Below are 24,718 nucleotides of genomic sequence, written 5' to 3' on the forward strand. Positions count from 1 at the left end.
GTGTAGGATAAAATGGTAAATTTCTAATTATTTTTAATTATTATTTTAAATAAGAGGCTATAAAGAGTAAAATGGGGGTTATGAATAGAATCACCCATAAATAAATTGTGATGCTGATGAATCAGGATTGGTGAGAAGTAGCTTCTAATTTGATAGGCCTGCCTTAGTTGGGCCTCTAAGCCCAATGCTGCAATAAATTCGGCAATTCAACTTTGACAGAAACTGCACAGGCAGACCGATTGGGTAATGCGGGGGGAGAGAGAGAGAGAGAGGAATTAAAATTTTGAAAACACGAAAAATAGACGAATAGATATGACGCTGTACAAACTGAGTCAGTGTATACACCAGGTTGTCGAAATTGGAAATCCATGGATGGGAAACAATGGTAAAACACAATTTAACCATGAAAAATCGCCAAACTTATTAGAAAATGATTAAGTTGCAGATCAACTATTTAGTTCTGACACTGATTTAATATGAGTTTTGATAAGGTGGTAAATGAATCAGATTATTCGTGAGTTATTTAAATACAATAATTTATACTTTACCATGATAAGTACTTAAATCTGGGTTGGCAAATTACATTTGGTGAGACACATCACTTCTACTATCTCCGAAAATGTAATTTACTCATGAAATGTAAATATATAGTAGTGAGGGAAAGAGTATTTCCCCAATCAAAAATCATGAGTGAGATTAAAGAAACGACCCTCAATGAAGTTAATTATTACGAGTGGATTTAGTATAAGGTAAAAGCAGATGCGAATGATTAAGAGTTGGGTGCAAATTAGTAGAATCCAAAGCCAAATAATGGATAATGATTAAAGATTTAATTAGGTTTCCAAATTTCCGCCAGTCAGTGCACCCACACACGTACGAAAATAAGCAAAAAATTGAAAAAGAAGAAAGTAAAAGAGAAAGGAAAGGGAAAAGTAAAGCTGTGTGTGTGGGGGACTACCCCTAATAATTACTATTTGTCAGTATTTTCATTAACCCGAGCACATTAAAAATTTCTATCGTGAAATGGAATTTGGATATCGAATTTCAGAAGTGATTGTGATTTGGCATAGTTAAGGTGAACGTTGACTTTTAAATTTTGTCCTTAGACTTCTGCTTTTTTCGTATTTTGTTTTATTAAATTGCATTTGATTTAAAATTAAAAAATTACGAAAGAAATGTCGGGAAAAGATTTAATTAGAGTGAAAATTTAAAATGTCATATTCCTTAAGTTATATGTGAAAAATGTCATCTTTTATAAATATAAGTATTTTATGCCCTATTATTTAAATACTCTTTGATTTGATGAATTTGTTTGGTTTTTTGTCAAAGTCTTATACATTTGACTGATTTGTTGATCGATTTGATAACTATTAGTCATAAAAGTCAACGATTTGACAGCTATCAGTCAAGAATATATATGATTGGTGGATGGCTAGATCATGTGTCCGTCCGGGCGGACACATGATTTTATCGGTCGGACACATGATTTGGGTGGGTGGACATATGATCTAACCGGTCATATGTACTCTTGACTGATAGCTGTCAAATTGTTGACTTTTATGATTGATAGCTGTCAAATCGATCAACAAATCGGTTAAATGTGTAAGACTTTCACAAAAAATCAAGCAAACCATCAACGTCAAAGGGCAAAATAGGTACTTCACATAATTAAGGCATAAAATGCTTAAGTTTATAAAGTATGACATTTTTCGTATACAACATAAGGAATAGTGCATTTTTGCCTATTAACACAAAGATTTATCCCATTAAGTCACATTGTCATAACTGATAAGCCATAACGTGGATAAATATAAGGAAAAAAAATACTCTACTTTTTTATTTACAATAAAAATAATTAATTAGTTTTACTGTTTTGTTCATATTATAATTATTTTTTCTTTCTATGCAATTTTTTAAAAATAAAAAAGTTTTGAATAAAAAATAGCTACAATGTGAAAGGAATAGTAAAATTAGTTAAATTTTTTATATTTTAAATTAAATTTTTTTAATGAATAATAATTTTTATCATTTAATCAATTTATGACATACTTTAACATGACTGCACGGTAGGGGTGAGCAAAAACCGAACCGATGCTGAAAATCGAACCGAACCGAACCGGATTGATGCGGTTCGGTCCCAAATCTATTGGTTCGGTTTCGGTTCGGTTTTGAAAAGTGAAAACCGAAAATTTTCGGTTTGGTGTCGGTTTTCATTTTTTGGTTCGGTTTTAAACCGAACCGAACCGATACATTAATATATAAATATTATTCTAATTATTTTACCTAAAAGTAAAACCCTAATGGCCTAATTCACAATTCAATCTCCCAGCCGCCAGCCCTTCTTCATCCCCCGCTCTGCTCTCTCCCTTCACTCCAATCACTCCAATTCTGCCCCCCTCCTCCGGCCGTCCGGCGAGCGTCGGCTCGTCGCCAACTCGCGTCAGTCGCCTGCTACAGCCCCCTGTCCTCCGCGACAACCCCCGCCCAGGCGCGACTCCATTCCAGCAGTCCTCGTCCCCTGCCCAGGCGCGACTCCAGTCCTCGTCCTTTGCCCAGGCGCGACTCCAGTCCACGTCCCCTGCCCAGGCGCGACAGCCCCCTGCCGACCGCCACTCGGCCCACTCCTCCCCGTCGCCAACAGGCAACAGCCTAGGCTTCTGGTGCGGCCTACCCTCCTCATTGTTCGGTTCGGTGAACCGAATCGAAACCGACGGTTTTACCGGTTCGGTTTTGGGCCCCCTATTGGTGCTGTTCGGTTTCAATTTTCACCATCGGTTCGGTTTTCGGTTTTGAGTTTTTGGTTCAGTTTTGCACCGAACCGAACCGATGCTCACCCCTACTACACGGATTGTTGATTGATCTTTAAAATTGGAGATGCATCTGCCAAAATGCCCAAAACTACGTCATACTCCCTCCATCCCATAAAAACATGCATCGTATATATTTTAAGATTTTTTTTTTTAAATATAGTGTGAATGAAGAAATGGTCTCACATTGATTGTGATGTTTAGTGGGAGAATTATTACTATAAATAGACTATGCATGTTTTTAAAATATAAAAACTCACTTTTCATTTTACTGTGTTTTATTGATAATGGTATATTTTATAAAAGAAAATAATTTTTTCTCATAAAAAGTTGTAGGCTCCATCACTTTTAATCATTTTTATTTTTAAATCACTCTATTTTTTAATAATTGTGCCAAAAAGTAATGAGTCAATTATCAAAATGAGAGGGCGTGAATATTTTTTCTATTTTTTAATAATCGTGCCCATAAGTAATAGTCAATTATCAAAATGAGAGGGGGTGAGTAACACAAGTAAGAGCATCCGCAATGAGCTTACTTGATAGCCTACTTGATAGTGGGGGACCACATTGAGTAAGTAGTGCTGCTTGGGGTTACTTGATAGCCTACTTGATAACATTAGTTTTGATTTTTATGTTTTTCATTTAAATTTAATTGCTCAAATTTAAATAACACAATTTATTTCAAATTTAAATTGCATTAATTTTAAAATTCTAAATATTACATAAAACTTTAATAAAATAAAAAAAATTTCTAAAAATTAACTACTCTGGTCCTAGAGGTCCGAAATGTACCCAAAGATGCTCCATCAAATCATTTCGGAGCTGAGCATGTAGATGTCTATCTCGGAGAATTGTATCCCTTCGCACATATTCCTCGAAGGACACCGGTGTTTGTCCAACACTCTCCGTCGAAGCACTGCTAGACGCCCCGTCATCATCTCTCCAGTTGAGAGCCGCTTCACCTTCGTGCTCCACAATCATGTTGTGGAGAATGATGCAACACAACATGATGTCCTTAAGGTGCTCTACGTACCAATTGCGCGCCGGACTTCGAATGATTCCCCACCGAGCTTGAAGGACTCCGAAGGCGCGTTTGACATCCTTCCGTGCCGATTCTTGCATCTTCTTGAACCTTGCCTCCTTCGGATTGGTTGCCATTGATGGACTCTTGACGAAGCAACGCCACTCCGGATATATGCCGTCACACAAGTAGTAGCCCATCCGGTATTCGCGCTGGTTGGCATGAAAGACCACCGGCGTCGCAGTTCCTCCTAACACGTCGGAGAAGAGAGGCGGCTGATTCAGCACATTGATGTCGTTGTTTGAACCAGCGACGCCGAAGAAGGCGTCCCAAATCCATAAATCGTGGGATGCAACGGCCTCCAATATCAAGGTGGGCTCTCCCTGATCCCCGCGTGTGTAGGCTCGTGCCACGCCTTTGGGCAGTTCTTCCACGCCCAATACATGCAGTCTAAGCTCCCGAGCATCCCGGAAAAATCATGTCGCGCCTCGTGCATATGAAGGAGGCGTTGGACGTTAGTTGGCGTTGGACGGCGCAGGTAATAGGATCCAAAAGCCCGGATGACCGCCTTGCAGAACTTCTTGGGGCATACACGCCCGGTTGAGTCGGTCACTTTGAGATACTCATCGAAAACATCCGCACTAACCCCGGTGGCTAATTGGCGGATAGCCGACGTGCATTTCTGTAAAGGAGAAAGAGAGTCTCAACCGATTGCATCAGTGCTCATATGGAAGAAAATATCTTCACCTTGAACAGCCTCGACGATGCGCAAGAACAGCTCCTTCTACATGCGAAAACGATGCCGAAAAAAAGTAGGGTCGTACGTTGGATTGTCGATGAAGTAGTCTTGCATAAGACGTACATGAGCCTCTTCACGATCACGGTGGACGTATGATCAGGGACGTATGATCAGGGACGTTTGACACGCGCAGTTCCTCCTAACACGTCGGAGAAGAGAGGCGACTGATTCAGCACATTGATGTCGTTGTTTGAACCAGCGACGCCGAAGAAGGCGTCCCAAATCCATAAATCGTGGGATGCAACGGCCTCCAATATCAAGGTGGGCTCTCCCTGATCCCCGCGTGTGTAGGCTCGTGCCACGCCTTTGGGCAGTTCTTCCACGCCCAATACATGCAGTCTAAGCTCCCGAGCATCCCGAAAAAATCGTGTCGCGCCTCGTGCATATGAAGGAGGCGTTGGACGTCAGTTGGCGTTGGACGGCGCAGGTAATAGGATCCAAAAGCCCGGATGACCGCCTTGCAGAACTTCTTGGGGCATACACGCCCGGTTGAGTCGGTCACTTTGAGATACTCATCGAAAACATCCGCACTAACCCCGGTGGCTAATTGGCGGATAGCCGACGTGCATTTCTGTAAAGGAGAAAGAGAGTCTCGACCGATTGCATCAGTGCTCATATGGAAGAAAATATCTTCACCTTGAACAGCCTCGACGATGCGCAAGAACAGCTCCTTCTACATGCGAAAACGATGCCGAAAAAAAGTAGGGTCGTACGTTGGATTGTCGATGAAGTAGTCTTGCATAAGACGTACATGAGCCTCTTCACGATCACGGTGGACGTATGATCAGGGACGTTTGACACGCGCCGGCTCTGGCGCCGGTGGGGAGCAGTATGATTGAAGCACTTGTTTCTGCAACTCTACCAACTCCATGAACCTTTTAGCTACTTCGTCGGAATCAGGCGAAGAATCATGTTCGGGTGACGATATTTTTGGAAGAACAAAGATGATATTTTGCAAGAAAAATTGAAGGATGAAAGAAGAAGTGAGTTATGATGAATGAGGGAGGGAGAAGTATTATTTATAGAGAGAAAAGAAGAGAAAAAAAAATAAAAAATAAAAAAAGGGGCCAAACGGCTAAAAGAACCGTTGGAAAAAAAATCAAAATTGACGTTAAAAAAGCCGTTGGAATTTTTTTTAATTGAGGCGCGTGCACAGCCGCTCAAGTGCTACACGAGCACTCGAGTACCCCCGCAATACCCCTACACCATGGCAACGCTCTACTCGAGCAAGCCATCGAGTAGAGCGTTGCGGATGCTCTAATAATTTAAATCTATAGGGAGAAGGAAAATATTTAGTATTGTTTGGACAAAAAAAAAGGGTAGTATGTGAGCAACAGCAACTTATCAGTAGGTTAAAAGGCGGAGTTGACGACAATATAAAAAAGTGAAAACTGAGCAGCATTAATAAACCTGTTGCGTGGAGCAGATCGCTTTCATGTCTGAATTCGGCTAAAAAAGCTGTCTCTTAAATTTCTTCCTACAAAAGATTTGCTTTTAGCTTTTTCCCACAACTACACAAGTCAGAGCACAGCATTCCACCCCCACACCCAACCTCTCTCTCTCTCTCTTTCTCTAGATTGCAAAGAATTTTCTGTAGATCCTCATATCTTTGGTCTAGGTCTACGCATCTTCTTTTCTTCTAAGCTGTCACCATTATTCTAGAGAGAGAGAGTGGTTTATGAGCAATGGAGGTAGGGAGGAGAATTCGGAGAGAAATGAGTCCGGAGAGGGCTAAAATGTGTGGTCCAACAAGAGTGATAAAGCCCACTTTCAAGAAAGTTCAAGTTGTTTACTATCTCTCTACAAACGGCCATCTTCACCACCCACATTATATCGAAGTTTCTCATCTTGCTCACCAACACCTTCGGTTGAAAGGTTTTTCCTCTGCATAAATCTTAGCTTACATTTCATCTATTTGCATATCATTTTGTCCATATTTTTAGACAACTAATACATTATAATCTAGATGTTTTGGACCGCCTCAAAGTCCTGAGAGGTAAAGGCATGCCTTCCCTTTACTCCTGGTCCTGCAAGAGGTAATTATCACGTTACCAAACCAATTTTCCTTGTCGAAAATCATACTCACGCACACACTTATTTATAGGAGCTTCAAGAATGGGTATGTGTGGAATGATTTAGGACATAATGATGTCATTTATCCATCAGAAGGAGGTGAATATGTACTCAAAGGATCTGAATTACTTGTCGACTGCACCGGTAATGATTAACTACATATTTATATACTCTTCTATCGTTTCGAGTTCGTGCTATCTTGATGGTTGTTAAGTTGAATTCCAAATTACTTTGGCATGAACCACAGAGAAGCTGCAGCAGCTACAATTCGGCAATGTCCAACAATTCCAACACCAGGAATCCAATTTATACCCTTCGAAACGCGGAATCTCAGCGGCAGCGTCGAAGCAGCAGATGGAGGAGCAAGAAATGATGAACGTCGACGAAGAGGAATACGAGGAGAAGGCGACGTGTTCGAGAGGCGTCTCCACGGACGAGATCGAACAAGATAGCAAACACAAGCACAAGAACAGCCCCCACACGGAGCTGAACATGGACACCAACTCCCTCTCGTCGCCGCCGTCCACGACCTCCTCCACGCCCTCCGACAACCCCAACAACGAGGGCTCGAAGAGGTTCGAGGACGTCGGGAACGAGCCCATGCTCAGCAGAAACTCCATGCTCTTCAACCTCATCGCCTGCGGGGGCTCGGCCTCCTTCAGAAAGGCCGCCGCTCCCCCGCCGCCGCCGCCGTGCACGGCTGGCAGAAAGAGCTGCAGCCTGCATAAGGGGGTGGTGTGCAAGGCGGCCAAGATGGCCACGGAGGAGGAGCGCCTCATGATCAGCTACATGTCGGAGAATCCCAGGTTCGGCAACTCACAGGCGGAGGACAAGGAGTACTTCAGTGGCAGCATTGTCGACTCTATTACAAATGATTCTGCTGCTAATCAACCTGTGCTCAACAAATCATCTTCCTACAATCAAGACAGGTCACAAATTAATACTCCATATATTATCTAACCGTTGCATGTTGTTGCACTCTACATAAACATTAATATCATTCACTAACTTAACTATGTTACGAGATAAAATTGAAAATCACGATTTTGGTGGTATGATTGTAATTTTGTCGGTACCGCCTACCAAGTTGAGACTCGTTTGTAAGTTCGTTGGTATTTGGTTGAGTTTGAATAAGTGAAAATGATGGTAACACGAGAGTTGTCGTTACTTTGAAGTGAATTGTATTGATCCAGTTGTGCGGGGAATTGAATAGGTGCGCCAAGGCAGGGCTGGGAGGAGAAGAAGCAGAGGAACAAGTGAAGAAGGAGAAGGGACTGCTGAGGGGGAAATGCATTCCAAGAAAAAAGAAGTCATCTTCCAAACACCCCAAAAATTGACCATTAATTATTGTCGTTGGGTTTTATGATGAGTTTTAATGTAGAAGTTATGAAGTTGATGACTAAGTGGTTGGGTTTTTATCTATGGACATAAACTTGTAGTTGTATATGATCTTATTTAAGGATTTGTGCTCAGGTTTATTTCTTTGCTAGCTATATATAAATCTGATTCGTACGTATATATATGTAGCATTTTTTTTTAACTTTTTGTAATGATTTATTTGATGTTTGCTTTAATCTATATACTATATGTGAGTTGTGGCGCTATATAATGTACACACCAATTTACACATGGACGGGGGCGAATTCAGGATTTGAGGTTAGAGTATTTATTAATCTACGACGTCTGAATACATTTACATGGGGGTTCGGGGGCTGCAGCCCCGGAAGCAATTTTTTTTAGCATTCCGTAAACTTCATTTTCATGCATTTTTTTAACAATTACTTAATATAATAGATAATTATTTGCAATTCAATTAATTCAACATCAAGTAGATTGAAGCATACAAAAATATACTTTTATGCATTCTTTTAAAAAAAATACTATTTCATTTTCTAAACAAATAAACTAACTTTCATTGTTAATAATTAGTAATTTTACTTTTAACTTTAGAATGACTCAAATTCAACATTAAAAATTAAATAAGAAAAAAGAATAGGATAAAAATAACATAAATGTAACCAATCAATGTACAATGTCAAATAATTAATATGGATAGTTTGATATACTATAAATAATGTATTATATTTTTTCTTCTGTTTCTTATTTATATACATATATATAGATATATAAAATAAAATATATATCTATATTTTAAAAAAAATTTAAAAAAAACTCAAAAATTGGGAGGGGGCTTCAGCCTCCCCTGAATCCGCCACTGCACACGGACGTGATAAATAATCCAATTTTGTGTGAGATCTTAATGACTTTCATATAGTATATACACACTAGAGTGGGATCGGTTCCTTAAAAACAAAATTTTAATGAGGCGTCTGATCCGATGGACGTGATAGATAAAATTGATAGGATTGAAATGATGATTAAATAATTCATCCAATTGATTAGATATGGTGGATGTGATAAATAAGATTGATAGTAGGATTGAAATGATGATTAAATAATTCATCCAATTGAATGATTTGACAGTGGTGGATTTAGAGAAGGGCGGTCGGGGTACTGTTGTACTCTCAATTTTATTTTATTTTTACTAGTAATATTATGCATTAAGGGGTTAAATATACTTCTTCCGTCCACTTATTCATGACTTAGGAGAGGAAAACACGGATTTTAAGAAAAAAGTTTATTGTTTATTACTCCATTCGTCCACTAATTCAAGGCCTACTTTCCTTTTTGGTCCGTCCACCAACTCAAGCCCTATCTATTTTTAGAAAGTTTTTATTCATATTTTGGTGGGTCCCAATAAACAATACATTTTTTATCCACTCAACTAATAAATATACATTTTGTGGGTCCCTTTCTCCACTCAACCAATAAATAATATATTTTGTGGGTCCCTTTCTCCACTCAATTAATAAAAATACATTTTTTCTTAAAATCTGTGTTTTGCCTATTAGGTCTTGAATTAGTGGACGAGGGGAGTAGTTGAGTGGAGAAAGGGACTCATAAAGTGTATTGTTTATTAGTTGAGTGAAGAATTTTAATTTTCTTATAGAATTCTTGTATTTGTGTATTGAAAATAGGAATGACAAGTGAAATACCTAAATAAAAAAAAAATCAAAAGGAATGACAACTTGATATATTAACGGAAGATATAAAAAGAGATGATGAGTATCAAAATTTGGATGATATTAGTTCTCTTTCGATGAAGCTTGTTGAAAAAACGAGACATGTGACTTATCCTTTAGTGTTTTTGCTAATTAAGTTGGTATTGATTTTTTCGGTTGCCACCTCAAGTGTGGACCGGGCTTCATCAGAGCAGTCAATACATTCTTCTGTGGCTGTGAAGCCTGCTCTGGAGTTCCTATGGCGCCAAACCAGCATTTCTGAATGATTTTAGCCAGTAAGTTGTGACCTGGCTTGTAAAGCGCGATCTTCATGGTCCCCTCAGTGGGAGTATCTTACTCAAGCATTGCATCATTTAAAGTCTTGTTTGCCTCCTCGTCAGAGATGGTGGAGGGCTTTAGACCATTGTTCGGTAGGGCGAACAACTCCCGAACAAATTTTGAAACATTGTTTTGGACTTCTTCTTACTCCTTGAAGTTCGGAGTGGTGAAAACAAGAACTTTGGTGATGAGATCACCGGAGTCGTTGAATTGCAGTTCTTGGTAGAACTGTTTGATTGGAGTCGTCAGAAGGAAAGGGGCTTCAGTAGTGGCGAAGGTGAGCCACTGGTGCCTTGACAAGATTTCATCGACCTCCATGTACCCTATTTTTTATTGGAAGGAGGGTACATCCAAAGATTGTTCATAGCGCACTTGTTTCCCGCTGCAATCAATGGATTCCATTGTGTCTGTGATTCTGAAAGAAAAGATCAAACAAGATTTCTCACAAATGGTTGTTGTGGAGTGTAGAGTTAGATTGCAGATGAGAGAGAAGAAAATGGTTAAGTGTGAAAGAAAGTTAATCTTATGGTGACGTGAGCGATCATGAGAGATGAATAGTTACTTTAGGGCTTTAAAAAGACACCGGCAGTTGAAATCCGTACGCCAAAGTGTATTTAATGATATTTGAAATCCGCATTAAATGTCTGTCAGTGGAATTCCTTATAATAAGGGATTTATGCAATAAAGTGTACTTTATTTAGTCACTAGAAAAGGAAAGACTGAAACTGATTTTTGAAAAAGGCGGGACAAAATTAAAACAATTTTAATATACAACTTAAAAAACTTGTCCACCAAGGACATTTCAGTTCCAGTTTCCCAACAATCAGTTAAAACATTTAAAGTAACTTATCAGTTAGAAAAAGTGATTTTTATCAAAATGAAGGTTCATAACTGATTTAACTAATATATTGTATTTAATGCATAAATTAAAAGTATTTAATGGAGTGACTGCCTTACTCCCTCTATTTCTGTTTTTCTGTGGCGTCTACTTTTTGGTCGTCTTCTTGTTGATTCTCGTTTCCATTCACGAGGCATTTCTCTCGCATCCATGTGTCTTTGTTGTGTGTCCCCTCAGTTTGAGTCTTGTTTGCATGTCTTTCTGTGGAGTGAGGCTGCCTTAATTGTCTGGGCTCATTTTGACTCTTGGTTTTTTGTTGTGTACACACCACCTCACACGAGCACTGATATTGCACGTAGACTAGGCCACTGGCGGCGCGCCTTCCCCAGTGCGGACAAGAGACATATCTCATTTGTGGTTTCTTGTTTGGTTATGTGGTTTCTCTAGACGGAAATGAATAGTCGTAAGCACAAGGCTACTCATTTCCATGCTTCTCATGTGATTTCGTAGGTTGTTCGACAGCTACGGCTTCTTGTTGCGGCGGGGAAACTCACTGTTTCTCATTGGCAAGGTTGTGCCCCCCGGTTGATTTCATGCCTTCAGCCCCTCTCGTGAGGCAGACTCTTCGGTTCACTTTAGTGCACTAGCTCCCTCCGGAGTCTCCATGGGTGAAGCTGAACACTGATGGTTCATTCGATTCACAGACACAGCAAGGTGCTGGTGGAAGAGTGGTTCAAGATCATACTGGAGCTCTCTTTATTACTTTCTGTACCCCCTGTAATGCTATTTCTAGTTTTGATGTTGTGTTAGCCTCCCTGCTCGAGGGTTTTAGGCTGGCTATCACCTTCTCTACTCCTATCTGGGTTGAGATGGATGCGGCGGCGATCGTCTTGCTTATGTTTACCGGACATCACGGTCATGCTAGTATCCATCACACTGCTACCTGGATTCGTATGATTTCTCAGCATCGATAGGTTCGTTTCACTCATATCCATCGCGAGGAAAACTGGCCAGCTGATTTTATGGCGATAAAATGACATCAAGCTCAGACGTACGTTGACTACTTTTGATTGTTTTTCTGCACCTCGTCATTTTCTTGCTCTAGTTTGGATGGATCAGCTTGGCTATCCTAGCTTTAGGTTCAGATTTAATGATGATAGCTAGTCTGTTTTGGTTTGTTTCCTTTTTCATTTGGTTTTCTTTATCTTCTGGATGTAGCCATTCTTTGGCTACATCCTGTTATGTTTCTGGTCTGTTTACTTTCGATTTTTCCTTGTTGTTTCTTATGGGCGTTGTCACTTTTAGGCACCATCATGTATGGGATACTGGTTGATGGTTTATCTATAGGTTGGGGGTCTGCCTAACCCCTCACCCTCTAGGTGTCTTTGCTTAAAAAAAAGAGATCGGAATTAAGATGTCCTCCTTTGCCTTTAAGCGAGCAAAACATCTCGAAAATTTATCATTCGTGTCGATCTCTTCAACCTCTACCACCTTATTAGAAATACTCCACAAAGTTGTAGAAACCTTACAATTCAACATGAGATTGTACGCTCTTGTCAAGAAAGAGCAATGGTTAAGTTACGTTGAACATTTGATGGTTGGACGGTGAAATCACAAAGAGTGGTCCATCAAAGTGCCAAGGTTGTTTATGAAGCACCCAATCCTAATTTTTACTACTCTCAAAATTGAACAACAAGATATTCTTCTTCCATTATCGAGATGTGAGTATTTTTGAAGATTTCCACGATTTTCTCATGACTTTCATAAGATGAAAACCATTAAGATGTTTCTGAGTAATAAGTATTCCCACCAAACAATTTAAATGAGTGTTCCCCTACCAGTTATTTGAATAACATCAGTTTCACGATCCGTTTTGTCCTCTTCAACCGAGCCATACCCATTATCCCATGATGATCCTCCTTGCTCCATACAACAAATAGAACCCAAATGAGAAATAAACAAACACTACAGGAAATAGATGAAGCAATCAGAACAAACAAATACCAAAAATCAAACCCTAGGCCAGACAAAAGACAACAAAAAACAAAATCCTAGGCGAAGCAAAGGACATAGAAAAAACGCAACTCAATGACAAAGGAAAAATATAAAAACAAAATGAGGAAATAATGGTAGTGGACACGATTGTGACCGAACATTGAAGAGAAAACAGACAAAAAAGACTTTTTGATTCACAAACCAATCATCCGACAAAAATAGGAAAAACCCTAAACGAGACTCAAAGAGAACACAACCCTAAAAAGATAGGAAACTGGTAGCAAGTATTTAATAATTATGTCGTGGACATCCTTTGTTTCTACACAAGGTTGACTTTTATTGCTTATTCACATTTCAAACCAATGGTTTGCTGCAACATAAATTTACTTTAGTGATCGTTTTGTTGTCGAGGTGAGATTTATCAAATTTTTAGTATTTTTTATTTGAATATTTAGATTTAATATTGATATTGTAGGTAAAGTCTTCTTATCTTGCTGATAGTGATGCTACACCATCTTCCATATGGGAAATCAAATAGAAGATAAACCAGTACATGACATTATTCTTTATTTTTAAAACATATCTTTTAATCTCTACATAGTTATATGTGTTTCGTAGCAATCTAACTTAACTAAGGATGGTTGAGCCGGAGGACCCATGATTAGGGATGGGGATTAAGGAATCGGAAAAAGAAAGAGGCATTGTTGAACACTAATCTCACTCAAACTCAAGAAAGCTTAATAAACTCATTAACAGAGATGCAATCAATAAAGTGGTATCAAACTACCCTACTTTGTCAAAGTATCTATCAAGACTACCCATCTTCAAAAATGTCTAAACTCCATATCCTTTTCAATTTTTAACTAATACTTTTAGGAGTCATGTGTGATAGAACTGACAAAATTAAAGTAATTGTCACATACTTTTGACTCAATTTTGAATGGTACACAATAAATTCGTAACTCCCAACAAGATAAAATGATGTTTGTCGTCTACCCCCTCTCAGCACATTAAACTCCTCTCAACGAATTGTCCCTTGGCATGAACTCCCATCTTCTCTTTCTCAGTGTATTCTCACATCTCTTTTTCATCAGCCTATGAGCTCATAAACTTCCCCACTTTTTCTTAGCATAGAAGAATTCACGACGTAAATCCTCTCACCGTAAAACTAAGCGAGGCCACTGGAGCAACCTCTTTCTCCTCCATAGATGCGTACAAAGAATGTTTGTACAAGACGTGGTTAGTTATGCACAATTATGATTATGCACTCGCCATTTATATATGCATTCGGTATTTAAATTTATGCGCTCAGATGAAAAATGCACTTCGACTTAGATTATGCACTGTAGAATTATGATAATGCGCTCAGTGTGTCCTCTTTGCGACTCTGAGTTTGTCAATATCACTTTATTCTTTCGCGTTTCATTCGATAATTTCGATCAGCTCTGCAACTCATCGAGCGATCTTCTCTAAATTATCCCTACCTTATCCAGATTACATCACAATCCTAGACATCACTCCCCACCCAGAGGATAGACAATTTTTCGATGAAAGACGACTATGCTCCCGAAACCCTAGGCAACTAGAGTTTAGAGGATTTTTTTACCTCATTTTACACTTGGCGACAGGAGATGGGTGAAACCGAAACGGGGACGTCTCCGAGTTGATGTGGATGCAAGCTATATTCCTGAGGTAGGATGTTTTGGCATGGGAGTGATAGTTCGAGATCATACCGGGCGAATCAAGTTGGCGATGGCAAAAAAAACAGCACCGAGATCTGGCTCGCTTATGGTAGAAATGATGGCGGTGGTCTGTGGCATAACAATGTGTATGGAATATCATTTGTCTCCGTTTGAGGTGTACACAGATTCATGCCTTGCTGCGCGCCTCTTAACGGATCCGGATGAGGACGAGGATCTTATCCCGAATGATATTCGGGTGTTTTTTGAGGCTGTGAGATCACACCTCCTTATTGGGATTTTCCACTCTTATAGAGACGCCAACTTGGCTGCTCATAGTTTGGCTCGTTTTGGTAATAGTTGTGCGCATCCTCATCTTTGGGTGGAGGACTTTCCGCAATAATTGCTTGATATTGTAAGTGAAGACATTGCTTAACCTTTAATATCATTTCCCTTTCAAAAAAAAAAATATTATTTTATTTGATAATCTATTATTTTAAAAAATCTATTAATTACTTTTATTAGATAATTTATTGAATGGATATATTTATCTATAAGCCTTATCAATAGCTACAAATATATATCACATAGATTAAGTGTAATATCTAATAAATTAATATATTCTTATAAATATATAATATACAAAATAACTTTAAAATAAAATATGTAATAGGGGTAAAATAGATAATCCACAAGTTGTGCCTTAGAATGTCTTAGGCTCTTTTTCTATTAGTATAGATATAGATGTAGGATGTGTTTGCTTTTTATCCCTCTAAATGGGGGGATAACATAAATTTATGCCTTTAAATGTCTCTTTTCTTATCACACATTAAACACAAAAGAGAAGTTCACCATTTTTCCTTCTTTATTTTCACTTCAATGAGGGATAATATTATCACACCAAAATAGAGGGATAATATTATCACACCAAAATAAAGAAGAAAAAATGGTGAACTTCTCTTCTGTGTAAAATGTGAAATAAAAAATGAGACATTTATAGACATAAATTTTTATTATTCCTTATTTTCCCATCTATCAAAGTGAACGCACACGTAGTGTTAATTTAAAGTTACTCAACAATTATGTATTGGAGTAGATCGATCTGATATGCGCCACAACATGTGGCATGCACGTGGTCCCGTCTCATGAATCATGGTGCCACTAAATTCTTAATTTTTTCTCCAAATTGCACGCAAAAAAGGACATTAATTACAAAGTTAATGGGTTACTCAATTAGATTTTAATCATCAACCATCTCTCAATATATAAGTTAAAAGCTGCATTCTTTGGATCTGTATTAATGCATATGTTCATATCGTAGACTCTACACCTAATGTAATAGAATTGACAAAAACTTGGATTCATGGGAACTGATTAGTGATTAATTAATGTTATAAACAAATTTAACGTTTATACCGTCGGAACATATACAGAAAAGTTCAGAGCAATGTAATTAGTGTTATCATTATTCCTGATTTGTTTTACTTTGGCAATGAGTAGAAATAAGATTAGGGAATATGGTTGAATATTTTTTGTTAATAGTTCAAGCAACTAGAAATGTATTTAAAATTAGATCGATAAGAATAATGGATATTTCTGTTTTACAAGTTTTAATATTAGGCTCCTCATTTACTCCCTCCGTCCACGAATCTTGACACGTTTGGTTTCAGCACGGAAATTAAGGAATTGTATATTACTAGTATTTTAAGTGCGTAGGTAATAAAATATAAAAGTGATAAAGTATGAAAGAGAATGTAATAAAGTGATAAAGTAGGAGAGATAATGTAATTAGAGCATCCGCAATGAGGTTACATGATAGCCTACATGATTTTTTTAGTTTTGATTTTTATGCTTTTCATTTTAATTTAATTGCTCAAATTTAAATAACACATTTTACTAATAATTAAAATTGCATTACAATAAAAATCCTAAAAATTACAACAAAAAAAGACATAATTTAAAACTACATAAAAATTAAATTTAATTTCAAACGGTCATGGACCGCAAATCGAGGCGATCAAAGCTGATTTTAAATTTCAAATTTCGAATTTTTGTATTTTTTTTCGGCGCGTGTTGCGGGCTATCGTGTATACACTATCTATCATGTAATACACGAGTAAGGTTAGGCTGCAACGCCTTACATGATCTCAGTCTTACACGAGTAGGCTGGATCGTGTAAGGCGTTATCAATGCTCTTAAGACCCTTTATTTTTGGACTAATTATTACTCCCTCCGTCCACCAAAAAGAGTCCCATTTGGGGTTCGGCACGGGTTTTAAGAAAGTTGTTAAAGTAGGTGTAAGAGGAGAGAGAAGTAAATTTATAGGGGTAGTGCTAATATGACTTTTAAAGTTCTTTAATCCTTAATTAACTTTTGATGGCAATAATTTAACTTTAATTAAAAACTTGAATTAATTACATAAATTAAATCATTTTAAATTGATTACAGTTGTTAATTTAACTTTTTAATTTGTTTACTGAAATCAACAAATGAACAGCAAATGGAACGAAATAAAAATGGGCTGAACAAAACTGCACAGATTCCAATGCCACTAATTTCATTTCCCTCTAAAATTTCAGATTAACTTCACAAATTGGAGCCAAATTAGCGTCAGCAATTTTCCTCCACTAAATCTATAAATACAAGAGCTGCTCCAACAATTCACAAAAGCTGAAACCTAAACTAAATAGACACAATGGCAGACAAACGAAAAAAGGCCAACTTGACAGAAATTGAGAGAAACAACGTTGCACAATGGCTTCTCCAAAACAGCAAGGAATTCAAGCTTCGGTACGGCGCGAAGAAAGAGGCAGCAGCTATGTTCAACATCGATGTGAGGACGGTTTGGCGACTGTGGACAGCAGCACGCGCACAAAAAATGATGGGAAGACCTGTACAACTCGTTTCAATGAAGAAGGGATCAACACATAGCGATAAAAAGGTAATCGACGTGGAAAAAGTAAAGCAACTATCCGTTCTAGAAAGATCAACTATAAGGAAAATGGCAAACAAGCTTGAAGTTAGTAAAAGCTTGGTTGGTGTTTGGATAAAGGAGAAAAAGATTAGAGCACATACCAATGCAATTAAACCTCTTCTAACACAGCAAAATAGATTAAGTAGGCTCACTTGGAGCCTTAGTCAATTAAGTGCAATTAGTGCAAATGGAAGAATCAAATTTCAGCCTATGTATAACACAATACACATAGATGAAAAATGGTTTTATTTAACCAAAACATCGGATAGATACTACCTGCTGCCAGATGAGATAGAGCCTTATAGAGCATGCAAATCTAAGAGATTTATTGAGAAAATCATGTTCATTTGTGTTGTTTCAAGGCCACAATATGACAATGAAGGTAAAATGATTTTTGATGGTAAGTTTGGGATATTCCCATTCACTACGGTGGTGCCGGCAGTTAGGAACAGCAAAAACAGAATGAGAGGCACGATGGAAACAAAGCCGATCCAAGCAATCACAAAGGAAGTGAGCAAAGATGTTTTCATCAACCAAGTGAGTTTTTAGACTATGTTTTTAACTATCAGAATGCATTACATGCTTCATCATTTAGCATATTCAGTTACTTACCATTCAATTTTCAGATTATTCCAACAATTAAGGCCAAGTGGCCTCGTGGTGCAAGTAGGCATATAATTATACAACAAGACAATGCGAAGCCCCACATTAAGGGTTCAGACCCTGACTTTGTAGCTGCTGCCACATTAGATGGATTTAACATCCAACTGATATGCCAACCACCGAACTCGCCGGATACAAATGTGAATGATCTAGGGTTTTTCAGAGCAATTCAGTCCCTACAAGATGACAAGTTGGCTCATTGTGTAGATGATTTGCTCAAGAACGTGAAAGATGCATTTGAAGAGCTTGAGCCACACAAGTTAAACAACGTTTTCCTCACACTACAGGGTTGCTACCATGAAATCATTAAATGCAGGGGCAACAACAACTACAAGATTCCACATATCAATAAGGAAAGACTCTCAAGACTTGGAGTTCTCCCAGAATGTTTGGAGGTAGAAGAACAGCTTGTAAGAGACTGTTTGGAAGAGTTAAGACAACAGCAAACTGAACAAGGCACAATCTACAACCTTGATCAACTAGTCGAGGGACTGCAGCAGGTTGTTTTAAATGATTAGCAAGTAATGTTGACAATTTTTTGTGCTAGAATGTTTACAAAGTCAAACTCTGCATATATGTTTGTAAACACTTTTGTAATGTCTCAGCTTTTGAAAACATGATTTTTTTGCATCATCGACATTAATTCAGCCCTGAATTCAACCTCCAAAACTAGGAAATTCATAGTGGTGGCTAGAACTACAGGAGCTGCACCCTCAGACATTATGAAATTATTGTCATCACAGGGTAATTTTTTTCCACCAACATAAGCCAACATAACAACAGAGGGGAACCTCCTAAACTAGGGAAAACCTAGTGGTGGCTACAACCTCCTAATGCTTCATCATTTAGAAAGTTTTCAGCTGCATATATGTTTGTAATAGGGCAGGCAAGGCATCAAAAGCAAACTGGCAGACAAGAAATAATGAATGCAAGGCATCACCAGCCACCAAACACCACCATATAGGGAATCAGAGGCATCACCAGCCATCAAACACCAACAAACACCAACAAATAAGGCATCACCAGCCACCACCAACCCAAAAGCAAATTAGGAACAGAATCACCTGATTAGATTAGGTTTAAGGCCTCCGGGCAGTACCGAGAAAGCAATCGAAGGTACCAAATCCTTCTTTCATTGCTCCAGCCCCTCCAATTATCAAAAGGTTCCGGCTCCACCGCATCAAAGGCCCGACCTTCTTCATCCTGGATGAAGCCATCCACGGCCCGATCTTGGGGTGTTTCCGGCACTACCGCATCAAAGGGCCGGCCTTCTTCATCTTGGATGAGGCCATCGACGGGCAGATCTTGGGGTGTTTCCGGCACCACCGTATCAAAGGGCCGGCCTTCTTCATCTTGGATGAAGCCATCGACGGGCAGATCTTGGGGTGTTTCCGGCACCACCGTATCAAAGAGCCGGCCTTCTTCATCCTGGATGAAGCCATCGACGGGCAGATCTTGGGGTGGCTCCGACGCCTCCATTAAGACCGTTTCCGGCACCACAGTGTCCGACTCCAAAGCCCAAGACGGAAAGGACAAAGCTTCAAAGTGGGTCGCCGTCAAAATGTCTGAAAACGTCGGAGAAGACTCCGTCATTGGCGCCGTATCACCGAAAACCAAAGGGGGGAACAACAAATCGGGTGATTCTTCGGTAGAATCACCGGTGGTTCCGAGATCCATCGGAGATGGTAACAGATCCACCGGTGGTTTGTTCTTGATCCATAAATCAGGGGTGGGGCGACGAGAAATTGGAGGCCGAAGGGGAAATCGGCGAGGAAACAACAAATCGACTGACGCCGAAGGAGAAATCAGCGAGGAAACAACAAATCGGCGAGAACAAAAATAAGGGTTTTCAGGGAGAGAAATGATGCGGCGCTGATGAACTTAGGGTTTGAAGGTGAATGGATTTTTAACATAAGTGGCAGAATACAATATTGGGGGGTGGGATGATTTAATTTTCGTTCAGGCTACATTAATATTGGGGGGGTTGGTTTTAATTTGACACATTTTTAGAGGTTAATTAAGAGTGTTTAATTAGGTATGACTTTTTAATTAAAGGAGTTTAAATTAGATTTGTGGTGGGCCCAACAATGGCAATTAAAGTGAATTGTGATGCAACATAAGGGTAAATTGGTCAAAATAGTGAAACATGACTCTTTTTCATGGACAAAAAAAAGAGGGGAATCAGGACTCTTTTTCGTGGACGGAGGGAGTACCTTATTTGGAAATGTGTTAAGATTCGTAGGACGACCTAAAAAAGAATACGTGTCAAGATTCGTGGGACGGAGGGAATAATAATTTACGTATGTTTTTAGATAGGGCCGATGACTTTTTAGCAGAGGCAAAATTTTGGTCATAAGAGCACTCCCAGCAGATCACCTAAATGCATCACTAACTCTAAATTTAGGCTAAAACAATTGAAAATGAGATAAAAAATGCATTCAGCAGATCCCCTAAATTAGATGGGGCCCACAAAAAATTTTACACCTACCTAAATTCAATCTTAAATTTACACCCACCCTAAATTTATTTTAAGCTTATAATTAGTAGGGCCCACACATAATTATTATTTTTATGTAGAAAATAGGAGATCTGGTGTATGCATTTATAAAATCGAGATCATAAAATTAAATAGGGAAGCTTTAGGGAGAAATATAAGAGCATAATTTTGGGATTTCTGCTGGGAGTGCTCTAAGGTCACTAGTTAATCGGATAACGCGGTTTAAATTAAAACAAAATAAATAAATTAAAATATTTTAGGAAATAAAGTAATTTCAAAAGTTACTATAAGTAGAATGTAATTATACAATTTTTAGGCCAAATATATACAGTTAAAATAAGGTAAAAAAGCATGATATAATTTTTTGGTTTAAAAATGCATGATTTATTTGAAACATATTTTTCAAAGTTAGCTCTTTTCTCCTTTTCAAAATCATTATATCTTCATTAATCACAGTCACCCGGATTATAGAAACTTCTTCCAGTTCCAAAACTGATAACATCTGCATGAAAATATAATCAAAATGAATGAAGTAATTATATTCATTAATCACACGATCATCTGTTCATGATCACCTATTTCCAAAAGAGAAAAAGAAAATCCATTCATGATCACCACCGGGTATTTCATGTTTCACAAATACCTGTGTGCAAAAAATGAATTTAAATTCATAAATTTTGGTCAAATTTCATTTTTTCTCACTATCTTTGAACTTACGATTTAAAATCATGAACTATTAATATTTTCAAAATTTCCCATGAGTCGCAATTCCGGTAAAAATAGGACACACATGACGTTGGATTTTGCCAACGTGGACTCACCAAAGATAACTAAAACGATGTAAAGTATTTTAATAGGAACAACGTCGTTTCTTGAGTGTCATTTCCCCAAACACTCAAGTCAGGTGGACGACGGTGGGGAGATGGCGGATTTTAGGGTTCATGTCTTCAGACCCTTGAGTCAGGCGGACGGCGGCGGAAATGTGACAACCTTACCTCCGCTGTCCTGCCAAGAGTGAGACGAAGGCCTGCAGCGGTCTCAATGCTTAGATTGTCGCTGAAGTTCAGAGAGGAGAGGGTGGACGATAGCCTCACTATGGTCGACCGAACACAAGAGGGGGGAAAGAGGGGTTGCAAATTGGAGATCTAGGGTTTGGGGAAAATAAAGTGGCATTGTCGTTTGAAAAGAAGCACTGGCGGTCACGAGTGGGTGCGTTTTTGTGTTATATAGTGAGAAATAGAGGAAATGTGAGCAGTGTTGGAGGCGACGCTCATCACTAGAAAGGTAGAGGCGGCGCCGTCTGAGTCTGAAATGACGACGTCTCGTCTTATTTGACAATGATCACCATGGGCGGATCTACATGAGAGTTGCACTGGGCTCCAGCCCAGTGCAAGCCCAAAATTTTGTCTTATATATATATATATATATATATATTAAATATATTTAGCCTAATATCTATATAGTTCAGTCTTAGCCCAGTCTAGCTTTCAGAAAAAGATAAATATACCTTTCAATATACTAATAAAAATAAATTTATTCTTGTAGAAGTTAGATTAATTTTTTTAAAACATATAGCGGTAGTTTTTTATATGCTTTCATTGTGTATGTTATTGAATCAATAGAAAGAGAATAATTATTTATTATAGTAGGTGAGAATAAACCCCACTTAATACCTTCAAGGTCAGCCTCCAATCGGCAAATTCTGGATTCGCCCCTGATGATCACACGTTGATGTCATGTTTTAAGTGATTTATGTCATGTTGGAAAATTTTCGGTGTCTAATTTCGTTGGAAATGCGATTTATGGAAAAATTTGAAAAAAAAATAAAATTGATAGCTCATGATTTTTAATCGTAAGTCCAAAAATTGTGAAAGAAAACAAAATTTGATCAAAGTTTATAAATTTAGAGATAATTAACTCAAATTTTAATAACAATAAGCTTAATTAAATAGAGGGGTTAATGGATTAATCCAAAATAGCTTATAGCTGCTCGGCTGTCCACCCGGTCTCCGCGTAATGAATGGAGGACTGCGGCGGTTTAGTTGGGCATACAAGTGGGACCCACCCCCCACCGAAATCAAAGAGACAGAGAGAAATTAGCGTGAGACGCGCTTTCGATTTTACTTTCCATGTGACGCCACCCCATTATAATTCACTCTCCCAGCTTTCCCATTCAAACTAAAATGGCGAAATTCTTGCTTCTCCTCCTTGCTGCTTTTGTTGCGTCCGCTTCTGCCGCCCATTTCGCTAGCGACTCATTTCTTCTGCAGGGTTGTGTTTACTGCGACACCTGCCGCTGCGGCTACGAGACTTCAGCCTCCAAATACCTTGCTAGTAAGTAGTAACCACCTCTCTCACACACATATACAGCTTCTATTATGTTTTCTAGATCTACATTTTCCTAGATCTTGAAACTATGTGCTCTGCAGATGAACCTAGGTTAACTACATTGGCGATCTACTGTATATTTTACGAATTTTATATGTCTGTGTGTGTGATTCTGTGTTGTAAGTAGCAGATCCACTATGCAGTTTGATAAACAAAAGTGTGGTAGTTTATGAAATACAAGTATTGCGTCGATCTTGGTAGAATGAAGAAATTGAATTCAACTTTGGAGTAAAGAAACCCTAGTTTTCGATTTTCTTTTGGTGTCGGACAGTTATGGACACATGTTAGTAATTATGCACCTAATTAACGACATTAAGGCAATTTTTGGTTTTTGGGAGAGTAGAATTTGCTACTCATCATTGTAGCCCAACTGTTTGACAAAATGCTTGACTGGATAATGGCCTAATCAAAGCAATTGACAGCCTATACGGTTAGCTTTGCATAAAAACAGCCACGAACTGTTAGCGGTGTTTTGATAAGATGCATGATTGAGTATTTTTATCCTTAAGAGTAGTATTTCTCCAATCACACTCTTTCAATGGTATAAGAATCAAGCAAAACCAGCTTAGATGATAGAAATAATCAAGGGCTTTGGGAGATTCCAAAGTCTTAATCCATCAAAGTAAACAAAGGATTAACCTTACTATTTTTATCTATCAAGGCTAATCCTCCAAAGTAAATGACCCTTCTTCATAGAATCTTTCTTGGAAACCATCAGATATAGCTGTTTTTCATTCTTGACCTCGTCATAATTAGAATGTAATCGATTGCTCAATCCCTTGCCTGTGTATCCTGATGGATTGAACAATTTGGAGCTTGTTTGATAATTTAATCCATCAAATATTCAATGAATGAGTCCGATTTCTGCTGGCAGATGCTGTTGTGAGAGTGGAATGCAGAAGCAGGGGAAAAAACTCCGAACTTACGTACACTAAGGAGGGCGTGACGGACTCAGCTGGAAAATACAAGATCCTAGTGGAGAGCGACCGAGCAGATGACTTCTGCGATGCAGTGCTTGTGAAGAGCCCAGATCCCGAATGCAGCACCCCTGATGCAGGCCGTGACCGTGCTCGTGTTATCCTCACCAACAACAACGGCATGAGCTCACGTACTCGCTTTGCCAACGCCCTAGGGTTTGTCAAGAGAACGCCCCTGGCTAGCTGCCCTCAGATCCTTCAGCAGTACCAGGAATCTGAGGAGTAAGAAACAACTTGGTTTTATATTTTCAGCATTATATGATATGTTAAAATCTGACAATATGTATGGTAATTATGTCTGTTTGTCTTCTCATACTTAATTTAGTAGTATATGTGGTCACTGGATTTTGTGGCTTCTGCAGAATTACTATGGATTTGTTTATTGATGTCATGTTCGTTAGTTCTTCCCACATTTGAATTGAATGCTTAATTTTCCTTTATGTGCCAAGATGCTTGGATTGTTTGTTTAGCAATGTGTAGTTGAACAATGTGCAATGTAAAATGATCAAATGTTAAATCGTTAATAGATTAGATTTTGCTCCTTGCTTCTATTGAATATTTCTATTTTTGTTTAGTGTTGAGGTGATTGATAACATTGCTTGAATT

At 38.5% G+C, this 24,718-nt stretch overlaps 3 protein-coding genes across 3 annotated transcripts; all 3 read left to right on the forward strand.

Annotated features, from left to right (window-relative positions):
- Positions 1–6,021: 6,021 nt before the first annotated feature.
- LOC131021805 (protein SOSEKI 2) lies at positions 6,022–8,234 on the forward strand. The gene is made up of 5 exons (XM_057951094.1): positions 6,022–6,502; positions 6,594–6,663; positions 6,732–6,844; positions 6,948–7,629; positions 7,914–8,234. The coding sequence occupies exons 1-5, from the start codon at positions 6,313–6,315 to the stop codon at positions 8,035–8,037; spliced, it is 1,179 nt and encodes a 392-aa protein (XP_057807077.1). The 5' UTR covers positions 6,022–6,312; the 3' UTR covers positions 8,038–8,234.
- Positions 8,235–17,308: 9,074 nt separating this feature from the next.
- On the forward strand, positions 17,309–18,768 carry LOC131023464 (uncharacterized). The gene is made up of 2 exons (XM_057953004.1): positions 17,309–18,124; positions 18,214–18,768. Exons 1-2 carry the CDS (start codon positions 17,309–17,311, stop codon positions 18,766–18,768), a joined length of 1,371 nt encoding a protein of 456 aa, XP_057808987.1.
- A 4,026-nt stretch (positions 18,769–22,794) lies between these two features.
- On the forward strand, positions 22,795–24,552 carry LOC131021806 (major pollen allergen Lol p 11-like). Its single transcript, XM_057951095.1, has 2 exons — positions 22,795–23,081; positions 24,010–24,552. Exons 1-2 carry the CDS (start codon positions 22,931–22,933, stop codon positions 24,336–24,338), a joined length of 480 nt encoding a protein of 159 aa, XP_057807078.1. The 5' UTR covers positions 22,795–22,930; the 3' UTR covers positions 24,339–24,552.
- The last annotated feature ends 166 nt before the right edge of the window (positions 24,553–24,718 follow it).

Source organism: Salvia miltiorrhiza, chromosome 4, assembly GCF_028751815.1.
Source record: "Salvia miltiorrhiza cultivar Shanhuang (shh) chromosome 4, IMPLAD_Smil_shh, whole genome shotgun sequence".
Lineage (NCBI taxonomy): Eukaryota > Viridiplantae > Streptophyta > Magnoliopsida > Lamiales > Lamiaceae > Salvia > Salvia miltiorrhiza.